General features: G+C 40.8%; 1 protein-coding gene across 4 annotated transcripts in view; it reads left to right on the top strand.

The window, feature by feature from the left end:
• Positions 1 to 5: 5 nt before the first annotated feature.
• Positions 6 to 18519, top strand: part of ibtk (inhibitor of Bruton agammaglobulinemia tyrosine kinase) — a 22749-nt gene continuing 4235 nt past the window's right edge. For 2 of the 4 annotated variants that reach the window (XM_046045096.1, XM_046045094.1), the window contains exons 1-27: positions 6 to 145; positions 905 to 1818; positions 2018 to 2114; positions 2666 to 2790; positions 5051 to 5161; positions 6777 to 6947; positions 7209 to 7326; positions 7602 to 7782; positions 8188 to 8311; positions 8668 to 8845; positions 9200 to 9353; positions 9932 to 10316; positions 10501 to 10757; positions 10846 to 10932; positions 11050 to 11132; positions 11382 to 11419; positions 11527 to 11623; positions 11760 to 11861; positions 12218 to 12335; positions 12641 to 12701; positions 12896 to 13023; positions 13307 to 13419; positions 13735 to 13880; positions 14187 to 14305; positions 14967 to 15065; positions 15208 to 15363; positions 15968 to 16168. In XM_046045096.1, coding sequence (XP_045901052.1) covers positions 1495 to 1818; positions 2018 to 2114; positions 2666 to 2790; positions 5051 to 5161; positions 6777 to 6947; positions 7209 to 7326; positions 7602 to 7782; positions 8188 to 8311; positions 8668 to 8845; positions 9200 to 9353; positions 9932 to 10316; positions 10501 to 10757; positions 10846 to 10932; positions 11050 to 11132; positions 11382 to 11419; positions 11527 to 11623; positions 11760 to 11861; positions 12218 to 12335; positions 12641 to 12701; positions 12896 to 13023; positions 13307 to 13419; positions 13735 to 13880; positions 14187 to 14305; positions 14967 to 15065; positions 15208 to 15363; positions 15968 to 16168 — 3773 coding nt within the window. In that variant the 5' untranslated portion in view covers positions 6 to 145; positions 905 to 1494. The remainder of the gene's footprint in view (positions 146 to 904; positions 1819 to 2017; positions 2115 to 2665; positions 2791 to 5050; positions 5162 to 6776; positions 6948 to 7208; positions 7327 to 7601; positions 7783 to 8187; positions 8312 to 8667; positions 8846 to 9199; positions 9354 to 9931; positions 10317 to 10500; positions 10758 to 10845; positions 10933 to 11049; positions 11133 to 11381; positions 11420 to 11526; positions 11624 to 11759; positions 11862 to 12217; positions 12336 to 12640; positions 12702 to 12895; positions 13024 to 13306; positions 13420 to 13734; positions 13881 to 14186; positions 14306 to 14966; positions 15066 to 15207; positions 15364 to 15967; positions 16169 to 18519) is intronic. The other 2 variants (XM_046045097.1, XM_046045095.1) reach the window with 2 other exon arrangements.

Here is an 18519-nt window from a genome sequence, read left to right as displayed (position 1 = left end):
CGTTACAGACGTCCAGTCCTACCAAAAATTGCACCTGTGTAACGTTAGAAAACCCCAGCGACTCTCACTTGTAGTAATGAAACAGTGGATGTACGTCGTTGAGGCAACATTCTCCATGTCCTCTGTTTTCTTTATCTAACGGAAGGTAAGAGATGAAAACGACGTTAGTTTCCCTGAGAAAATAGCTCGTTAACGTTAGCCTTCGATGATGTGTCAGTTAAGCTAGCTGTCAACGTAGAATTAGCTAACGCTAGCTAACATTTGACACATTTTAAACCTATAACGTTATCTTTAAAACCATTTTTCCCACGCCAGGTGTCTAGTTAGCTGCCAGTTTTGAAAATGCATAGCAGATTATGATATGGCTATGCGTGTATCGATATCCTGCTTAGACACTATGAGCGAATACTTTGGTGAAGTAACTTAACTGTTAGTTCGTGTTTCTGTACTGCGTGCTAGCAAGGTGGTCACCTATGTGGGGAATATGATCGGTTATTCTGATAAAGAAATTGCACCCCAGTTCTGTGACGCAGACAAAATTAAAGGAAGCTTATGCTATTGGGCTAACTTAACATGTTACATAATCCTGCTGTTTAGGCAACATTAAGAACCTCCCTTGTTAATGCTAGTGCACTTTATATAACCCATAGTCAAAACTATATGCAAAGTTTAAATGGAATAGCCTCCACCATAAGTTGCACAGCGTTGTCAGATAACTTCTCTACCAAAGCTGTGAACTCAACTGACCTGTGAGTACAGTCTGTTATAAGGCCAAACCTGCTCTGACCTTTGCACTTGCAGTTTTGGATCTCATCCCACTACTGTATTTTGCAATTCGGAAGTACAAAAAGTGTGAATGTTGGCTATTGTTGTTGAGTGATGACTCTCAAATCTTCTTCCTCAGGTGCACTCTACAATTATGGAGTTTTGAAAAGGAAAGTGAGAGTTTTGGGGGGAAAGGGGGCCTTTCCCCTCAAGTTTGATGGTTGGACTGCGGGACAAGAAGGTCAGAGGCTTGTTGAAATTGATGCCTTTTGTAAATTACTGAAAGACTACATAGAGGAAAAACTATTTTTGCAAACATTAATATGTACGATTTTGTATGAAATGCACAAGCAGTTTTGTATTTATCCGAATTTGTGATGCCATTGTATGCTGTAAGCACCTTAGTTTGTGTTCAATTCTTGGTTGAAATGGTGGACTGAAACAAGTCACAGAAAAACTCTGGGGTCGCTAGGGTGCGGTGGAACCTCAACACAAGCACAATTCTAGCACTCCAAACCATCTCGACCTTTTGTTGACACATTTTTATTTTTCCTTGTTGGGGAGCAGCTCTGTTAAAATAGCACGCAATTTTAGTGACAGTGTTTATGGTTTGTTACCCCACATTGTATTGTTTTTGAGTTTGTTTGCAATTGTGGGTGGTGGGCTATCAGAAGGTTTTGTAATACGTAAGGGAGGAAGGTTCACTGTGGAGATTTGGTGGAGGTCAGGATGAGTCTGGCACAGCCGGACTGCACCCCAAAATGCCGCTCACAGCAGCATGCAGATGAGGTGGTAGCTGCACTAACGGGAGGCTCCGAGGGGCAGCTGCGGGCGTTCTTGACCTCGCACTGCCACAATGCGGCCACCCTGCGGGATGCCTTTGGTCGCACAGCCCTGCACCTGGCAGCCTCACTGGGAAAGAAAGCCCTACTGGAATGGCTGCTGGAGGTTAAGAGTGCTGACCTTATGGTGAAGGATAAGGAATCCGGCTGGACTGCTCTGCATCGCAGCGCTTTCTACGGACAGATCCACTGTCTCATATCGCTGGTCAAGGTATGTATTGAACACGGGTCACCAAAATATATGCTGTAAAGTTTTGTCCAGGTGTTCATATTGAAATTGTCCCATTTACCAAATTAATGAAGTAATGCAGTAATATGGAAAGGAAAAATTAAGAGTACTCCTTGCAAATTTTTAAGAATTTGACCTGACTTTGAATGTCTGATTTGTTTTCTTCTTGACATTGTTTCAGCATGGTGGACTACTCTCCACACAGGACAAGGAGGGTCTCTCTGTCCTGGACCTTACGATGAAGGACCGACCAACACATGTTGTGTTCAAAAACACGGGTAAGAAAAGCTGAGTTGAGTGCATATGTTGACCTTCTTTCAAGGTGCATGGGGAAGAGAAAGGTCTAAATAGTTCAAAACGTGATTGGGCTGGTGGTTTTCATCTGGGTCGTCATACAACACATTACAAAGAACATTTTTCATTGACAATGTCGTACACCAGTATGACACTGTTAACGTTGTAGCTTTGTCATTGTCAAGATTAACAAGTCCTGTTAGCATCATGACTCGTACTGTTAAAAAATGCATTTCACACTTGTACAAACATGGGATTTAATTCTACCTGTGTTATATCACATGGCTTTCTAGCCGTTATTAATTTTATCTTACCCTTTAAATACTATTTTAATGTCTTTTGTGTTGTCTTGTGTTTCTTTTCTTAATGCCTTTTACGTCATATGTAAAGCACTTCCCTTATTGTTGAAAGATGCTATGCAAAGAAGCTTGCCTTTCCTTCTTTCAATGGCAGAAAGGACCCATGGTTAAATCAAGCTTCAGGTGGAGGCAGCGCTGTGACTGTGCTTGTAATTGTGTTTTCTTCTTCGTTACAGACCCAACTGAAGTATACACGTGGGGAATCAATACTAATTTCAGTCTTGGGCACGGCAATCAGGAGAGCAGACAGCACCCTGAGCTTGTGGATGTGTTTGCTAGGACTGGAGTTTACATCAAGCAGGTAATGACGGAGGGAGGGGGTTCTCCAGGGGGCAAGCAACTGTTTTCCTACAGTGAAGGGTTTCCCTAGCCCACTTGCGTTTGTCACACCAGTAATGGCCTCATGTTTCATCTCTGTGCCAACATGTGCTACATAAAAAAACAAAAGCCAATGCACATGGGTCACACCATCTCAGTAAAACCAGCAAAACACCATCTGGGTAAATTAGCAAAACAACCCGCCCCCTAAAGAGTCCTGTATTACACAACCTTCTCTTCGGGGTAATTCAGCCTTCGTGAAAAAATATATTTTTCCTCTATGCATGGCTCATACTGGCCCAAACTTTCTCTAGGTAAAACCACAGATGTATAATGAGTGGGTATGCCTGAGAGTGTTAAATTGTACTTTAGATAAATTAGTTAGTGGTTGTACAGCCATGGTACATTATATTAGACATGCTGTAGTAAACCATGGGCATAGTTCTTGGTTAACTGTGTATTTGGGAGTTGGGGGCATTGGGGGGGAACAAACCATCAGTAATAGTAGTTTAAGAGGGCTTTCACACCTACCTCATTTGGTCTGGACTTTTGGACTTTTCAGTTTGGTCCAGACTGTGGTCCGTAGGAGGTTTCACACCTTAAATTTTGGTTCGGACCAAACAGATGAAATTTGGTTCTACGAAAAGAGAGTCCGGATCAAACTGAACCATGGTGCGGTTCGTTTCTGGTGTGAAAGCATTTTTTGGATGGTTCGGACTTTCAGACTATTTACAGGAAGTTTGGCGGTTGACGTGTAAACCGGAAACAAACAAATGCACAGAGAAATGCATTGAAATAAGGACACAATTATAAATCTCTCGTGACAACTCATCTTTTCAGACAGCCACTATAGAAGCACACTACCACATACGTCTTTGGATTCTCCTGAAACAGAGGTGCAAAAGGATTGCTTGCTGTCTTCTCCTCCTCTCCTGTCGGTGACGTTAGTGTTCGCACAACAAGGACGTTTAATTGCGAATTTTAACCAGCCTTCAGTAGGCCTGTAGCTGGTGCTGCAGGTAGTAATGCCATAATAATAATATAGTGGTAAATATGCATATGTTGCATATTTATACCCACTGAACTGTTTATTAAACCAATCAATGTCAAGTACAGGGAGACGCAGCCCACATATATTATGACAACAGAACGCAGGTGTGTCATGTAAAGTCCTTTTAGTGCGGTCGCAGAATTGCAGTGTGAAACCAAACCAAAACTAACCGAATGCATCAAAGCATGAACTTTGGTTCGGACCTTGGTGTGGAATTTAAGGTGTGAAAGCCCCCAAAGTCAAATAGAGGGCATACTCTGTGTGCCAGGTGTGGACAGATTGGCTTGTTCTTCTCCTTTATAATCCATCTTAATATGTGACTCTGAGCTGGTCTGTAAGTGGTTAAACCATGCTGCCAGACTGTGCCAGCCTGGCTACAATTTCATGCATTTGTCATGTTGATACTCTTAGTGTGATTAATATAGCGTGTGTGTGTGTGTGTGTGTGTGTGTGTACACACACCAGGTGCTATCTATAGTAGAGTAAATAATGCAGAATGAATGTGTTTGATATGTTGTTGTTTTAATCTGTTCCTACGACTTGGCATTTATATGTAGTTTGTGCATTTGTTCAGAAACGATGAATCTGGGCTTCTTGTCACTATGTTATTGGTGTTTACAGAGGAAACCCTATGTTGGAGGTGGGTTTTTTTCGGACCTGCAGGACTTGCCGTGCAGAGTAATTTCATAAAGCCCTAGTGGGGGACAGATGGATCTGATTTCATGACCACACAATGACCCAGAGGCACTGCGTATAGTCTTTGTCCTATAGCCCAATCCAGCAGGTGCCAGAGGTTAAATATTAATTCCACAATGACATGTTTTTAATTAAATGAACTACACTGGTGTGTATGCATGTGGGTGAATGTCCACATCAATGTGATACTTTGGGAAACATCCCTGCACTCTATTGAAAGCTTGAGGGGAGCCATGTATTAGTAATGATGTTTGCTTTTCCACTTGTGCCCTGGCCTTTATTGGCATAGTGTTTTACTATCACTACAAGAGGGATTGGCCAAGGGACATGGAAAGAGATGCATCGCAGCTTCTGCCATGAGGTCAAAATTAGAATGACAAGAGCCTTTATCAGCACAAACTTCAGACATTTTTCCCTTGGAATATAATGCGTAGTATTTATATAGTAAAAATCACAATTGTGTTTAATCATGTTTAATCACCTCCTCTCCCTGTAGGTGGTTCTGTGCAAGTTCCACTCTGTGTTCCTGTCTCAGAAGGGGCAGGTCTTCACCTGTGGACATGGACAGGGAGGACGTCTTGGCCATGGAGATGAACAGACTTATCTGGTGGGACTTGTTATAGGGCATTCATATGGTGACAAGATCTGCCATATACTTTCAATGTTGTTAATGAGTCCATAGTTCTTGGAATTATAGTGTACAACCTAACCTTTTAATAAATTAACTCATTTAACATATATTTAGTCAGGATAACATATATTCAGCAGGTTTTTAAATATGAAACTTCAATGTGATTCACATGTTGAAATAAAAAATACAATGACTTTTAAGGGCTGTTAAGCTTAGGCTGTGTTTATTTACACATCATGGCTTTATAATCCTGTTAGTACATATTAATTCATCACTTTCAGCCAGTCATGTTGTCCACCACTGATAAAGCCTCCCTCACCACAGCCACATAAACACAGACTGTAAATTTTAGAGCGGATATGTGTTCTTTGTCTTCATGGTTAAATGAAGCTGCTCACCCTGGAGATTTCAGATTCAGTGTCTCCACTGTGAAAAGAAGAATGGCCACATTATTGCCTAATGCAGCCCAATGCAACAGCTCAGCCAGAAATTCTACCTTTACAAAGGCAGAAATGTTCAGTTTTGATTATTGACACTGTCGTAGAGATGTTAATTTAACTATATGTTTATTGTTGAAGTTGTAGTTTCCAGAGGTGTTGAGCTGGAGATTATTATATTGAGAGGTGTTTCTAATTGGCTAACCCAATATTAGAAACACTTCCATATAATGCAGCCCAGTACACTAACTACAACCTCTGTAATAAACATATAGTTCAAGAAACAAATTAGAACAAAAAACTGGCCATTGGAAGCTTTGTAAATGTAGAATCATGTGACTGAGCTGTTTTACCAGATTGCAGTATTGCTTGGTTGTATAGATGTACCTCATAACGTGTACGCTTTGATCTGAACATGTTGAGCGAGTTGATTTGAAAAACATGTAAGCACCTGCTTGACAACTTTATTTCATCTTACATTGTAATGATGTATTGTAATGTAAAACATGCAGTTTCTTGTGTTGGCTTATGTATAGATACAGACCTTACACATGACACTGAGCATAAATTTATTGTGAAGTATGTGGAGGAAGTGTTGGTTAGTGTCAACAGTAGCTTTATGCATTTAAATACTAGTCTGCAGTTATTTATATTGTTTATTTTTTCTTAATGTCATCTCTATTCACTCAGTCCCAAGTCCATTTGCTCATACTGAAGATGTAAATCTTACAAGACAAAGACACAGATGTATATTTTCGTTGTTTTTTTGTTTTTTTTTGAGTCTAATTTTCTAAAACAGCTGGACACTGCAGACTTGACCTTTTTTTTGTATTGGCTCACAGCAGCAAATGATTTGAGCAGAGCCGAAAACAACAGGGCTCCTGCTGTGACAGCGCCATTTGAGTGACAGAATGGCCGCTGGCAAATTGTTATAAATAAGACAATATTGTACACAGGGGATTGCCCTGGTGCTAAAAATTCAGGCGTGGGATGCTGTTGTGAGTAAATGTAGAGGAATCTCTGCAGTCTTCACTACATTTTATTGGTCAAACACAGAGGTACAGTTGAATGCTGAGCAGTGAGCTTGGGCTGTTTAAAATGTCTGTACATTCTAATCTTGTTCATTATCTTCTCCTTCTCCCTCTGCTCCACAGATTCCTCGCATGGTGGAGGGCCTGATGTCCCACCACTGCTCCCAGGTGGCGGCAGCTAAAGACCACACAGTGGTGCTGACAGAAGAAGGCTATGTTTACACTTTTGGCCTCAACACCTTTCACCAGCTAGGACTGGCTCCTCCTCCCACCTCGGCACATGTCCCCAAACAGGTAGGAGGTAGCAGGGAGGGAAATGGAAAGGGGCCGATGACATTTGGCAGCACATGTAATGAGTATTGTTTGTCTGCTGAATGAGATTTGGTGGTTTTGGTGAACAAAATGACAGTGTTCAATCTGCTCTGTTTCATAGTTTACTCATTTCATTTCTTGAGACTGATTAGTATATTATACAACCAGCACGCTTAGAATTATATTACTCTTAAATTCAGTATTCTATAGTTTCACTGTCCCTGTAATATGCTGTGTATATAGGTGTTCTCCAAGACGCTAAAAGGCAGGACCGTGATTGGAGTTGCAGCTGGAAGGTTTCACACTGTGCTGTGGACCAGGGAGGCTGTCTACACAATGGGACTCAATGGAGGCCAGTTGGGTAAGTCTCAACATTTAAATGTCAGTAAAACCAGGGTTGAACAGCTTTTCAGATAATGTGATTGAACAGCAAGCAGGAATAATAATCTTGCTGCAATAGTAGAATGGTACAAATGTTTATTTACATTCAGGTATGGTGAGGAGGGAAGGCCCTCCATCATATGAGAGGTGGATGACACAAATTTGTATTTTCGAAGTAAAAGCCCACTACTATCCCTGTATATGGGCATGTTAAAGTACAACACATAGTTTACTCCATTGTGTGTTAATCTTCAGGTTACTTGCTGGATCCTAATGGAGAGAAGTGTGTGACAGCCCCCCGTCAGGTGTCAGCCCTGCATCACAAGGATGTCACAATAACTATGGCAGCAGCTAGTGATGGAGCAACAGTAGTTGTGACTGAGAAGGGGGATGTCTACCTGTTGGCCGACTACCAGTGCAAGAAAATGGCTTCAAGGTGAGAAGGACAGTACAACTTATTACAATGCCATAACTATAAAGAATATAGTTTCCTAAAAGACTAAAAACTTGTTCATTTGTGTATTTCTTTTCTATAGCAGCATTTTCCAAATGTAATCGGAGCAATAAATGGAACCTCACAGAGCAAACTGTAAAAACAACACATATTACATTGATATTGTGCAGGTTGTCTCCAATCTCCAGTGATAATAACACATTATATTTACCTGAATGCAGATGTTCAAGCAATCAGCAGTGAAAATTAAACGGCGTCTCCTAACAAGCTCTGCAGATCATGATCCACAGACAGATGAATTAATATAGTATATTACACTCGTGCTGTGCAATGTGACTCTTAATGTTCTCTTTTTTCTAATTATCAATTTTGATTGGTCCCTTTCAGGCAGCTGAACATCAAGAAGGTTCTGGTCAGCGGTGGTAGTCTGGACCACCGTGTGGTTCCACAGATCCTAAACGAGGGAGGGGGGGAAAAGGTGGCCGTTTTGGCATTAGATGAAGCTGGGAGGGTAAGTGTATTTAGAAAGTATAAGAGAAAAAAGGTTTTTATTCTTGTTATTTAGGCACCTGGTACCAAGAATTACTTAATAATTTGTCCTAAATCAATTATGTCAATTATATCAATAAAACTGTAGTTTAATTTTTCTTTTTACTGTTTATTTTCTAACTTTTGCCTCAGTTTTTAAATGTTAGCGCAGTGGGAGACTGTATAACATTGTTTTTTTTATCATTGCTTTACTTCTTCTAATGTTATCTAACCTATGGTGCGTCATAGATGGTTATACAATCCCAAATCATCCTATAGATAAAAATGTTGACTAAGACTTGTCAGTGTAACTTTCCTTACATTTTCTCTTTCTGTCAGGTGTTTTGCTGGCGTTCCTGCGGCAGCTCGGTGAGACAGTGCCGGTGGGCGTATGGCCGTCAGGTTTTCATGTCGGACATAGCTCTCAGCAAGAACAGCATGATGTTTGTGACTCAGGAGGGGGAGGGCTTCAGTGGCGTGTGGGCTGGCGAATATAAGAAGTATGGGGAAAAGAAAGGTGAGGAATTTAGAAACATGGTATATTGAATCATAAAGTTGGCCCTTGTTTTGCAATTGTTAGTTGATGTTTCAGATGATTTAAATAGTTTTGTATTGTATGGACTTATATTTGACTGCTGCTGCATTTGGTCTGACTCTAAATCTTAATTTTGTGTAGCCATTTATGAAAATGAAATTAATTAACTAGACCTGAACATGCTCCTTTCAAGTTTGTTAGAGATAAAACAGCAGCACAAGTGTACAAGTATAAGAATAGTGGACAAACAAGTAAAAGGGATTGACTTAAAGGCATCATTAAAGCAAGTTTCTAAAAAATAGGTTTAATTTGAATCTGATTTACACACTTCTGTAGAGGTCAGTGTGGAGGTTTGTGGCCATTCAGATGCTGGAACACTGTATGAGCGTATCCGCCTGGAGAAACTCCCATATGTCCACAGAGCTGTCAGCATCACCATGGACTCTAAAGGCCGAAATTTTGGAGTGCTTCAGTCGGACCCCAAAACGAGGTAGGAAACCTCCCTTGAAGTATAGAAAATGCTGCGCAGGTAAGTCTGCTGAAGCCTGAAGAGATGGGAAACAAACAAACAAAAAAAACTGGCTTTGCAAGCATTACCTCTCCTGGGATTCAATAATGACTTAGCACTGAATGTTATTTTGGCACATTCAGCCTTTTGGGCATAGCGCAAAATAGTGGACTATTTATCTTATTTAATAGGATGTAATTGTCTTCATTTTTATTTTTCTTGCTTCCATGCTGTAACATTGTTTTACCGGAGCCAATGTTACAGCATGGAAGCTTTGTGACTTATTTTTTTAATTATTCTATTGTTCTCTTAAGAAAAGTGGCGATTTTTATGCATTTGCTGTCTGAAAGACATTTTTTATCTTGTTATTGAAAATGTCTGTTCATTACATATATATGTTCTATTTAAATAGGCACCAGGCCTTTTTAAAGCTGTAGCCTCCCGTCCAGTTATTACTCTGGTGTGACACATGATGCTCTCTGCGTTTGTGTCGTTCATGTATGTGTTGATCATTTGGAAGATTATCATACAATGATGTCCACCCTGTGTCTTTAATCCAGCTTGTATGAGATTCCCATCGTTTCTCCATCCTCCTTCTCCCGACACTTTCGGAGCCTTTTGGATGAGGCGGACGAAACTGACAGCATCCACGATGTGACCCTTCAGGCCGGCGATCGCACCTTCCCGGCCCACAAGTACATCCTGTCCATGAGGTCCGAGTTCTTCCGGAAGCAGTTCATGTCCGAGCACTGTGGGGTTGAGGAGGAGCTCGATGGAGAAGTGAGGAAGAGCCAAGATGCTGTGGGCTGCAATTTAATAATTTTGGAGAAGATCCCAGCGGATATGCTGGAATACGCCCTGCACTTCATCTACACAGACTCCTGTGAGCTGCTGGTGCACGGGGCGCGGCCAAGGGTCTCGGGGGTCTTGGTGGGACAAAACCAGGTGAGGAAAAAGGGTGGGGAAAAAAACTTTTCTTCACTAACAAACTGTATTTATAAGCTATGTTTTATTATATACTATTACTTAGGTCTATACAAAATTTTTGATTTAGCCTTGATGAGCTGTTCATTAATGAGGATTCTCTGGCTTTTTCATGAACATGTTCATGTTTCACTGTCTTTGCCAGGACTCTGAGCAAGAGAGGCTTATCAGCAGCCTGCAGGACCTGGGCCTCAGAGGTCGTTCAGCACTCGAGGTGTACCGCTCCCTTCCCCCTGCAGCCAAAGGAGATGGTGACAAGACCAAGAGCAAGTGTGCCAAGTCTGGCAAGAAGGGGAAAGGAGGCAAAGGTGAAAAGGCCAGAGCCAACGAGGGAAGCTCCAACCCTGTGAAAACGTTGCAGGGTGTTGCAAAAAAGCTTGGACTGGGAAGCCTGTCTGCCCGGTGAGAGACAGAGTGTGCCCCAAACCCTAAGGCAAGATCAAATAGACCCTTTTTTTTTGTTGATCATGCTTTCTTTATTCCTTGACAGACTGGATGGAGTCAAATGTGAAAATGGAAAGATCAATGTCATAAACAAGAAAACTAGCAACAAACTCAAATTCTACCAGAAAAAATGGTGCGTATATGGGTGTATTTTAACGGATGTAGCTAAAGATCAGATTGCAAATAATGAATTTGACATTTGAACATGTAGATCTTTAGATATATCTCTTTTCGTTTTGTGTCTGTACAGCTCCTATCTTTGTGATGTTACTCTGAAATCTGAAGATGGGCAAGAGTTCCCATGTCACAAAAGTGTCCTCTGTGCAAGACTAGGTAAGATGGATCTTCAACAAAGAAGCATAAACACAGATGTTCTCATTCATTCACATTGATTGAGAATGCAAGTTGTTGTTTTGCGTGAATGTTAATGTCATACATTAGCACATGTGCCTCATGGTGGGTGGAGTCCAAAAGCCCTAGGAAAAATATGATGTCTGTGTTGAATTGAACTTCAAATTTGATGGCTGTTGGATGTTTTGGAGTTACAGAAAGTCCATTTTACTTTATATTTTTTTTCTGCAGAGTACTTCAATAGTATGCTTGGAAACCCCTGGATTGAGGTATGCCAGGTTTATATTTCATGCTCCCTTATTAATTTACCAGTGCTTTACTTTTGTAGACATGACCTTAGTGGAGCTGATAATAATGTTGCCTTGTGCCCCCTCAGGCCACATCTTGTACTGCGCTGGAGCTGCCTACCAGCTCAGAGATTCTGCAGGTCATTCTCGAGTATATTTACACAGATGAGTCTCCCACCATTAAAGGTATCTTCTCAAGTTATTTTGACTGACACACATTTTGAATTGGTGTTTTTTAATGATGTTGTTTTGAGTGAATTTGCATAAACAGTCAAAAAGCCCCCAGAAACGGGACTTATTATTCTCTCTCCTTGTTTGACAGAGGCTCTGAATGTAGAATTTGTCTGCAACGTATTGGTTGTGGCCGACCAGCTGCTAATCACAAGACTGAAGGAGATGTGCGAGGTTGCAGTCACTGAGAACTGTATGCGGTGTATTGTTTTTTTCCTCTGTCCATCTTTGCCCTTATCTTTTTCCTGCTTCCTTTATCTTGAAATCATGTTGCATTCATGTCATAAGAAAATTACAAGTTGATGGATGTACACTAGTTTAGTCATCAAGACACTGACAGGAGTTTTCTGCAAAACCTGAATTACTTTTTTTTCACTGTTTTTATGTTGAATATTTCTATTTTTATGGGTTGTGGTCACACAGTTGTATATGATGTGAATGCAGCAAATTTACAAATAGAAGTTATGGAGACACATTTGATTAGACTCATTTGCTTGTTTTTAAATGATTTTCTGTGAATTGTCAGTGAAGCTGCTTTACTCTTCTCAGTGACTCTGAAGAATGCTGCAGAGCTGCTCGAGTTTGCTGCCATGTACAACGCTGAGCAGCTTAAACTCTCGTGTCTCCAGTTCATCGTGCTCAACATGGCCGCCCTGCTGGAGTCAAAGTGAGAACTGAGAATAAAAAACCTAATGTGCTCAGGAAGATCTTTATAAATTGATTTATAGAACTTTTTTTTGTGTTCAATGGATTTTTATATTTACACAGAGATCATTTGTAGAAGAATTTGAACACAATGCCATAATGAATCTTAATATAAGTGTAAAACTTTGGCCTGTACAAGATTATCTTGAATATGTATTGTAACTGATGCACAGCATGTCAAATACTTTCCCCAGCAGGAGAGAACTAAAAATATCTTGTATGTGTGTGTCTGTCTGCGACTTATGTTTTTTTTTCTGTTGCCCTCAGAGCGCTGGATATTCTTAGTGATGAAGTGCTCGTGGAGCTTTCTGCAGCCTACAGGAGGATGGTGAGTCACCTCCCCCCAATCTCTAGAAACATCCCAATCTACATCATCCATTTCATGACTTCAGCCTTTGCTATTGTTTGCCTTTTAGCTTTCATTTATTAATAAAAAAAATTAAAAATGCATTGCTGTTAAACAGCTTTTTGTATTGTCTGTTCTGTATCTGGATTTGTCACTGTTTTTGGTTTTCATTTCAGATCCCAGCCATGCAAAAGAGGGTTATCACTCCATATCCTGATGCTCCAGACCTCAGTGTGTATGAGGATGAGGATCTGGACTCAGCATTCAGCCCCAAACCAGAGGCAGAACTGGATCACTCCTGCAGGTACACAAGCAGACATGTTCAGTATCTACATGTTAGTGCTTTAACTGGGTTTGTTTTCTGATTTGGCTGCAGTGTAGAGTTTCATATCGTTTCCAAAAAAACAAGCAAGAAAAAAAACAAAAACTTTTGTTTTAGCTACAGTCCAGTAAAAGCAGAGTTGTGGCTACTAAATGTTTAGACACAACGTTAAGGAAAGCAGGAGCTAACTGCTATCGGCAAGTCCTTGCAATGTCCTTTAGACATCTTAAATGTCCTAATAATTGTACCACATTATCCCCACCAGGGAAATCCTGTTAAAGAAGGCCAAGATGAAGGCTAAAAAGAAACCAAGGCGACGCTCTGACAGCTCAGGGGGCTACACTCTCTCTGATATCATTCAAAGCCCCCCTGCTGCAGGTATGCTAAAACACAAATAGAGGAAATGTTGCTACCTCCACCAAGGAGGTAATGTTTTGGGTTCTGTTTGTTTGTCTGTCCGCAGCAAACAAAATACACAAATTAATTTTTCATTAACATTGCAAGATGGGTCAGTTGTAACACCAGCGCCTATGGCAAAGTTATCTGAATTCCATCCGAGTGCCCTTCTAATTTTGAAATGTGTTTTTGATTAAATACCCTCATTACTCGCTACACTTAACACACATCCGCACGTCACGACAAACCACAAAGGTAAAAGTAATCATTTCCCTAATACACTGTCTTTCCTCTCAGTGGTCACCCCGTACCTGGTGAAGTCAGGCAAGGCTAACTCTACAGAGTCCCTGCAGGAGCTGCTCACATCCGACTCAGAGGGCAGCTACATGGGTGTGGGCAGTCCCCGAGACATGCAGTCCCCCGTCTTCCACGACAGAGCTGAGGTTAATATCTGACCACAACAACAATCACATGCAGTCAGTTTAGTGCAAACTTATAACAGATGGTGATGGGTTTTTTAGGATATTTTACCTCTTTGATATCAGTGTGTGCTTACAATGTGAACTGAACTTGTTACTTCATAAAAAGATAACACCAAGTAACACTTGGCTTGTGTTTATACTTCTGATGAAGTTATCCACTGGCCGTTGTATGATAATGTTAATAATTAAAGGAACGTGGCTACATTGCATGGAGTGGTGGCTATAGTACAACAGATCACAGGTAACATTTTTGTTTATCATCTGCAGGATGAGAAGGCTTTCAGTCAGAGGCTAAAGACTCCACCCAGCACCCCGACCTCCCTGAGGGATTGCCTCCTGACTCCCCCCAACTCTGCTCCTCAAACCATCCCCAAAGTCCTTCCTTGGTAAGATAGACTTGATGATCCTATATTTTAAAACATCCTTTTCATTCGTACAAGCTCTTCGACCTCATATTATCCCACTTCATTGTGAGGTTTGGATAAAGGAAGAAATATTTTCATATGTAGTTAATGACAACTTGCAATAATATGGTGTACATGGAACTGGGAAGATACCCATTCTGTGTCACAGTTAAAATGAGAGTTATTGGGGGAAGCTGGTAGAAGGCAAAGAAACTAAACTCACTTGAATAATGTAAACTATCTGCTGAACCTGTAAAATGCAGGTGTGTATGCGTCCCCATGGGTACTGCATGTTAAACAGATCCTGGATGACTGTGGTTTGTCAACCTTTAGCTTAAACAAAAGTGTAATAACATTAACTGGTTGAAACTAACTGTCAAACTGAGACCACCAAAAGTGGCAAAGTGAGCTTAGAAGTATGACATCATGTGATATGTATGTGGAATTTAAACATGCGTTCAAACTGGAAAAGTATCTGCTACATGAAAACCAAAAGAATTGACAGAATGTTCTTGTTTAGAAAGCAGTACGCCATCATTTTGTTTCTTTGTTATTTTTTAGGTCTTGATTTGTACTCCATACCATAATTATGCAATAAATCGAAATAAGCAAATAAGTGTGACTGTGTTATTACAATCTGCAGTCCCGCTCGTGCACCCCCAGTGTTGGATCTGAGAACTATCATGGACATGGAAGCCAACTCTCTGCAGACCCTTGGAGCAACTCCTAAAAGTCCTGGGAGGTATGAGACGTCAGACATCTAACTGAGGAGATCATTTACAAACAAATGCTTTACAGTCACCACTTAAACTAGACAAGTGAACATTATTTCTTCGCTGTTTTCCACTTTAGCTAACAGTATGTATTTTTCCTCCTGCCTGCAGTGTCAGCACCAGTGTTAAGCACTCCCCTATTACCACTAAACTGTCCCAGAAGCAGAGAAAGTTGTTGGCCATGGCCAACAAGGAGGCCAGTGTGGAGTCCACTGCATCCAAACCAGCCCCCACAGTCACCCCATCCAAAAGCAGTGGCAAGGCCTGGTCAGTTAAAATGAAGACCACAACTCACAAATGTCAAGAAATAACTTCCTAGTTTAATATTGATGTATTTACAGCCTGTTTTCTTTTTTTTCTTCACATTTTTGAAGTTCTAATTGTATTCTTAATGTGAAGTCAGCATAACTTGGTAACTCCGATACACACAAATGCATAAAAAGCGTGTTTCAGAATGTATACAGAAAGCACACACTGTAATCAAAATGTCATCTGATCTGTAAACAGCACCTCCAGAATTCCTCTATCCGTACATGTTTATAAAAATGATAACGTTTTGGACAAACAAGGTAGTCAATGCGTGTTCACATGCTGTTGTGCACATTCACTTTAGAGTTGTAAAACATGATCCCTTCTGCATGAGACAAAGTAATAAAGGTTGTTTCTATTGACTGTAGATCCTCCTTACCTACTCACCTGCTTTACGTTACATCTAAACGAAGAGGAATTTTTCACACTAAATTAAAGAGCACTGAAGCTTTATAGGCATACGGCGCTTAACTAATTGGATAAACTATAAACACAGAAGGTCACGAGATCTTAATGTGTCGCACCTGCTCTTTCTTCCTCTGTCATTTGTTTCCATCTGCAGGGCAGCAGCAGTCCAGTCCCCACCCTCCTCATGCTCATTTCGAGCGCTACTAGAGGAGGAGGAGAACTGCTTGATCAGAGTGGGGCAAACAGGAGTCCACAGGGGCCAAAATGCCCAGGGGTCCCCTGTCACTGCTACTCCTGCAGCCCGGAGGGTGACGTTCAAATGTGCCGAAAGCAGCGAACCAGAGAGACCTACTGGGTGAATATCTATTTACAAGATGTCACATAACTTCTCCATGTAGACCATGCTTCTAAATAAAGCATGGTCTACATGGAGAAGAGTTGTGTGACATGTTTTAATTTGAATGGACTATTGAAGCTCACAGTGATCTGCACATCGCTGTATGTATGCTCTCAAAGTAAGAAATGATCAATACATAACACACGCTAGACTAAAAAGAGAATGATCGCTGCCAAAACGAGGCTGACTACTAACTGTTCTGTACTGCTCTTTTCCACTTGGTGGCACTGTTGTGGTGTCTTCATTAAACTGCTGTCAGGTTTAATTTTTTTTTATTATCAGCAGCCCACATACACACACTGTATATACCAGATACAGAACACTGCATTAACTCAAGAGTCATTATTTTGTACTTGTTCTAACCAACATCATTACAGTTACTAATCCTAAAAAGAAACTTCAATTATATATATCCTTCCTCTTTTCTCATCAAGATCGAGGGAAATGCCCAAATAGAAAATTGTGTGGGGCCACTTTTTAATTAAAATAGGAAGAGGAATACAGACCTAACAAACACTGACTGGTTTTGAGATCAAGAAATAAAAAGGGGAGGTAACAAGAAGTGTTTATGTAAGACTGATTCTCCGGGGATTGCAAAAAAATGATAATAACACTAAGTTGTGAGTCTTGACTGCTGACTAGCAGGATCTCCACTAGTTAAATCCTGCTAGACAGAGATCGACAGACGTGACGCCCTGGTCTGAGTGAGCAGCTCAAGTTGACCCAGCACAGCTTGGTTGACCTGTCCGCAGACACGGAGTCGCACTGACCTTTGCAAAATCCTCAGACAGCTGGACTAACACAGCACACACAGACAGCAGTGTGAGCTCCATAATTACGCATTTCTTGTTGGATTACATACAACATCTGTCCATGAAGGCAGATGATCTTTCATTGTATATGTGTGGCCGATGTGGGCCTGTGTGTGTGTGTGTGTGTGTGTGTGTGTGTGTGTGTGTGTGTGTGTGTGTGTGTTAGAGAGAAATTAAGTGTTAGGCCATCTCCATGTCAACCATTTTTCTTGCTTTATCTGATGTCATACTTCCTTTGTTATAAGTTTACCCACACTTCATGCAGCAATTTTTTTTAGAGCGGACTTCTAGATATTAAACAGCTGTGTGAGTCACTGTAGAGAAATCTGTGATGTTAATCAGTATTGATAAGGGCAGGCCTCATGTCACAACGGATCATGCAGAACGGGGAACCGGTTTCAGGTTCCTCTTGGTGTTCAGATGAGCAGAGAGACAGACAAGTTCAAGGCTCAGGAATCAGCAGTAACCTCTCATCTGCCTTCTGGGACACTGTTTCCATATCCCAAGTGATGCCTTTATAATCTTTTGATAGACGCCTTTCCCCCCCCCCCATTTCCAGAGGTGTGTCTCTCACACAGACTCTACTTTCCCTACAGCTTTAACATTCACCATATGAGTGATTAGGAATGTTTTTGGCCACATTTATAACAAATTAGTAATTGCCTTCTCCAACCAGTCACATAGCAACTATGAAATAGGAAATCACTTAAGCGCACACAAATCAGACTGCAGGGACTTTATGTAATCATGTGATGTGTCATGTTGAATAAATGTTCAGTGTTCTCGTGGAATAGGAAACAGCAAGACGAGTTGTGTACTGTCAGAGACCAAGAATATAAATATTCAGAGAGGGGAAAAAATGTGTTGTGCGATCTGTTTTTATAGGGAAACATTCTTTGTGTGTATAAAGGCAAATTCGTTTGTATAGCAGTCAGATACAAGGCAGCTTCAAAGGGCTGCTCAAACATATAAACTTTACAAGGAAATGGAAACTTTAAAAGATTTTATTCAAAAAATGTGGACATGTATACAAATTTAGTCCAGTCCTGATATAAAAATGAAAATAAAGACATAAAGCTGGATCATCTGGTGATTTGTTCCACAAGAGTGACAGTAACTGCAAAGAGCTTTTCCAATGATTGCTTTAACTCTTGAAACAGGAGAGTAAATGTTTTGCAGAGGATTTCATATTGTGTAAGCAGGTCAGCTATACATTTTGGGGCTAAACAATTTAGTGATTAATGTACAAGCCGTAAGATTTTTCAACAATTTACTCTCACTGCTCTTATAGCATCGTTTTGGTCGCAGCAGGCAGCTGTGTACAGGTAACATCCTCTTAAAAACCCTCTGTATGTCAAACATGCCCAGTACCAAATGGCAGACAGACAAAGTCGGTGACTAGCTGGACTTACATTGAGCTAATGTTGGTCTGTGTCTGCTCGATGTGTAAATGGGCAACATTTTGCTAACATACTCGGCGAAAAAATAAGTGATTGC

This window comes from Micropterus dolomieu, linkage group LG03 (genome assembly GCF_021292245.1).
Source record: "Micropterus dolomieu isolate WLL.071019.BEF.003 ecotype Adirondacks linkage group LG03, ASM2129224v1, whole genome shotgun sequence".
Classification (NCBI taxonomy): Eukaryota; Metazoa; Chordata; class Actinopteri; order Centrarchiformes; family Centrarchidae; genus Micropterus; species Micropterus dolomieu.
The sequence above is the reverse complement of the archived record's forward strand: the minus strand, read 5'-3'. Positions and strand labels throughout refer to the sequence as shown.